This window comes from Pteropus vampyrus, unplaced genomic scaffold, assembly GCF_000151845.1.
Source record: "Pteropus vampyrus isolate Shadow unplaced genomic scaffold, Pvam_2.0 Scaffold72, whole genome shotgun sequence".
In the NCBI taxonomy this organism is placed as follows: domain Eukaryota; kingdom Metazoa; phylum Chordata; class Mammalia; order Chiroptera; family Pteropodidae; genus Pteropus; species Pteropus vampyrus.
In genome coordinates this window covers 3,072,748-3,076,775 of record NW_011888853.1, presented here as the reverse complement: position 1 = coordinate 3,076,775, position 4,028 = coordinate 3,072,748, and the positions used below count along the sequence as shown (strand labels likewise).

Below are 4,028 nucleotides of genomic sequence, written 5' to 3'. Positions count from 1 at the left end.
AGCAGGGGAACCAAGAAGCAAAGTGACCGAGCTGGCCACTGGGGATACGGGGGAACGAGACAGTTCCCCCATATACTGCCCTCAAGGCACTGACATTCCAGATGGAAGAGGAGACGACGGTGGACACAGACAAGAGAGAATTTCATGAAATGATAAGGACTCGGAAAGGAACGGGGTGGCCCGAGAGTCAGGCAAGTGTTTATTAGATGGCTGGCTGGCTGGATACAGATGGGCAGATAAATGGATGGATAGACGGATAGAGGGACAGATGGACAGATGGATGCATGGACCAACGAACCTCTGCCACACAGGCTACTTTATTCCCAACATTCCAGATAAATGCCATGACTTTTCTGCCAGACAAGAATAAGATGTCTACAGAATGCAGGACCCCTAAGGGGGCAGGAGGACTCGTCATTCGGTCCCCAGCCTGAAAAGGGCCACCACACGCATCTATCCTGACTCTGCCTCCCCTCCGGCTTCTGGCTCAAATTCGAGTAAATTCTATAAAACTCTTTCAAGGGCAGACCCAGGGTCCCCTTGGAATCCCGGGGCCCTGAGCTCATTTCCTAAGCTCTCCGAGCTCAGCTTCCTGGACACACAGAGAGGGGAAGGTACCTGCTTCTGGTCCCTCTGGATGCCCCCCAGCTTCTGCGCCAGGCGCTGGGCAGCCAGTGCCCACTGGCCGGTGAGCCGCTTGGTCCGTTTCTTCATGAAGGTTAGAGACTCTTTCCCGCTGCCCATCAGCTCCAAGAGGTGGGACAGGTTGCTCCGGAAAACTGCCTGGAGGGAAGCCCAGGCCTTGGTTCTCTAACCCCAGACCCGCAGCTGCGCCACTGCTGTCGCCTGACGCCCCGGGGACAGGGGCCGGCACCCTCCCAGTGAGGCCAGGGCCTGCTCCAGCTTCTCTCTCCCCGACTGGCCCCAGCAGTTGGGGAGCCCAGCTCTCCCGCCCCAGTCAAGTTGGTCTGTCCCAGCCCAGCTCTGATCAGCCTCCCGAGCCCTCCAGGAGGCCGTCAGCTGTGACAGTTCCCGGGGGTCCCAGCTGCTACAAGGAGGTAGTGAGGACAGTGGCCAGAACAGAGGCTCAGATGGCAGGGAGGCGGGGCCGCCTTCCTGTGGGGCCAGAGTAACTGTCTGTCTCGAACAAGTGAGCTCAGCTGCCTGGACCACTGATTCGCTGTCGGTTAGATGCGATCACACAAGGGCTGTGGGGAGGCCACGCGCAAACGAAGCCTCTGGCACACAGAACATGCTCTTGAAGTAACAGCTATCATTACTATTATTCTAGTCCCTTAAGGGGGTGCCTCCAGGGTCCCAACCTACCCCTCAAGTAGGCCCAGCTTGGCAGCATCCCCAGAAGTTGGGACAGGCACCGTCAGGCTGGCTTCCCCTCCAGGAGGGCAGGCTGGGACCTGCCCACCCGCCAGGCAGAGCTGGCCAGCCTCATTTCTCCTCTCACTGTCCCCCAAGGACGTCCAGCCCGGGGAGGTCAGCTGGCCCGTCCACCCACCCCTCAAGGGCCTGCTCACCTCCCAGACATACCTGGGCTTTGGGGAGGGGCTTGGGGGCCATCTGGGTGGCCGTCTGGTTCCTCCCAGGCAGCGGGGGGCAGAACCACTCGACCTCGCTGAGGTAGGTGAGGAAGGAGCACTCGGTGCCGTCCACCCCGAAGAAGGCGTAGCAGGGGTCCGAGGTCCAGCGGGCACGCATCCACTGCGGAGAGGCCAGCCTGGGCCAGGGAGCACGCGCCAGCCCGCCCGTACCCTCTGCGGCCCCCCTGCAGGCATGTCCCCGAGGTCCCCCAGGACAAGGTCTCTGGGGCCCACCTTGAAGATGCAGCGAGGGACAGAAGCAGGGAAGAGAGGCTGAACCAGGGCCCCAGGACCATGCCCTGGCCACGGGGAACCTCAGGGAAGGCCGGGCTGGACCGCCATCCCCCAGGCCCAGGAAGAGGAGGACCTGAAGCCAGGTCAGGACACAGCGGGAGGCACAGCAGCCCAGGGCTTGAGGCCTCTGAGCAGGGAAGGGCTGGGGCTGGCGCAGCACCCAGCCACAGGGTCCCTACTAGGTCGCAGAGGAAGGGGTCTGCAGTGCCACCGCCCCGCCCTCTGAGGGAGCTCAGAACCAGTGAGGAGCTGGCTTTTAAGGCTGTGCACTGGCCCCTGGGTGGACGAACTTCGCGCAGCCATAGGTCCCCGAAGGTGGCACCCGAGGGGCTCTCTCGGTCCAGTTGGTTGGACCACGAGGGATGGGGAGAGGGAGGCTAAGGCCGCTCCTCATCCGAATGTGCTGGGACTCAGGCTGTTGGTGGTAGCACACATGTATTTAATAGTTTGTTTGCTATTTAAAAGCAGTATGGAAACATGGCTCGTCCTGGGGAATATGGGTTGGTGGGCCACGCAGATGGCCCCAGCAGAGAAGCGTTTCCCTGAGGACGGCCTCTGCCAGCAAGTCCAGGGTCAGGGGCCGGGGGCTGGGCAGAGGGGCCCTGGCCAGTGGATAGCCCTGCCAGCAATGGACTCTCAGAGCTCGTCTGGGTCATGGCCCATGCGGAGGAGGCCCCCTGGCTGGTCATCCCCACCCCCACCCTCAGCCCCAGGCCTCACCTCTACCTTCCCTGCGCAGTCAGGGAACTTGGGGTCACTGGGAGCCTCGCACTGGTCCCGCCGGCCTTCGGACACTGTAAGGAGAGAAGCCATCTTGCTGAGGAGCTGGGTGCTGGATGGAGCCTGGGAGGCAGAGGTGTGAGGGGTGGGCTGGTCTGGGAGGGCGGGGGAAAGGGCAGGGGAAGGGGCACAGCCTTCAGCCTGACTTTTCTCACCTGAAAGGCCACCTGCCTGGGCTGCCCCCCTCTGCCACCACTGCCACCCTCCTTAGAGGCTTCGGACCCAGTGAAGAACTGGCTTGACTGGCTGTAGACCAACTGCCTGGGTGGGCAGACCTCATACACCCACCCAAAGGTACTCCCACCGTTTTTAGGGGTGCAGAGGTTGGGCCTGCAGCCTCAGACTGCAGTTCCCTACATCAAGGGGAGTGAGGGGGCCACCTGGGTCTCCAGAGACCTCCACTGTCCTTAGCACCCTCACACCAAGTCAGGGTGGTTGAACCCCCAGTCACCTTGCTGAGAGATTAAAACAGGGCGACTAACGAGCCAGAGCGGCTGCTGTGGAGAAGTCGGGGCCCCAACCCAGATGTCCCACCCAGTCCCCCGGCCTCCCGGGGGTAGAGGGGTACCCCGGCCCCACCCTTGCTGTGCAGGAGCAGGCTGTGGCGCAGGATCTGGTCCACCTTCACGGCAATGTCCGAGACGTTCTGGGCGATGGCCTGGATCCGCTCCATGAGGCCGGCCCCAGGGGGCAACCTAAGTGGGGGAAGCCAGGGCTGAGCAGCGGAGCCCGCCTGGGTGGCCTCCCCAGCCGGGCCTTGGCCAGCAAGCAAAGGCAGCGGGGACACAGGGCTCCCGGCCCCCACGGGCCCCCACCATGCCACGAACAGAACCGCACACATTATACTGGACAGGAGAGGCCACAGCTGCAGGCGCCAGGCGTGTCCGCATGGGTGTCGAAGCAGGCCAGGGAACTCTATTCGAGGGCCTGGACAGCATCGGCCCAGGGACCCTAGATGACAGAAGCCCTTTTCCTGGGCACGGCCAGCTTCTCTCTCTCTCTTCCCAGAGGGGCTAGCTCATGATAAAATAAATTCCGCCCAAAGCAGCCCACGGACTGGCCAGCTCTTAAGCCCCTAATAAGTTAATGCTGGGTTCTGAGAACAAATTCTTTCAGGGACCTTAATTGTGTGTCTACTGCCACGAACATCGGGGCCCCCGCCCCGCCAATACCTATGTCACCTTTATCTGGGGAGAATCTACTTCTCCACGCAGACCGCCACTCAGGTCTCAGGGGAGTTTATCACCCGTCACACGCAGGGTCCACCTCACGGCAAACACTCCCAGGAGGCGGGTCTCACTCCGCTGGCAGGTGGGTCTCCGCTCACGGGAGGCCCCGGGGCCTTGCTCAGGAAGTTAC

The 4,028-nt window shown here is 62.1% G+C and overlaps 1 protein-coding gene across 1 annotated transcript in view; it reads right to left on the bottom strand.

The window, feature by feature from the left end:
- Positions 1–4,028, bottom strand: part of MGAT5B (mannosyl (alpha-1,6-)-glycoprotein beta-1,6-N-acetyl-glucosaminyltransferase, isozyme B) — a 63,241-nt gene that overhangs the window by 39,815 nt on the left and 19,398 nt on the right. The window contains exons 3-6 of the mRNA XM_023531629.1: positions 3,249–3,364; positions 2,610–2,683; positions 1,546–1,716; positions 619–783 (exon numbers count right to left, since the gene is read on the bottom strand). Of these exons, the coding sequence (XP_023387397.1) occupies positions 619–783; positions 1,546–1,716; positions 2,610–2,683; positions 3,249–3,364 (526 nt within the window). The remainder of the gene's footprint in view (positions 1–618; positions 784–1,545; positions 1,717–2,609; positions 2,684–3,248; positions 3,365–4,028) is intronic.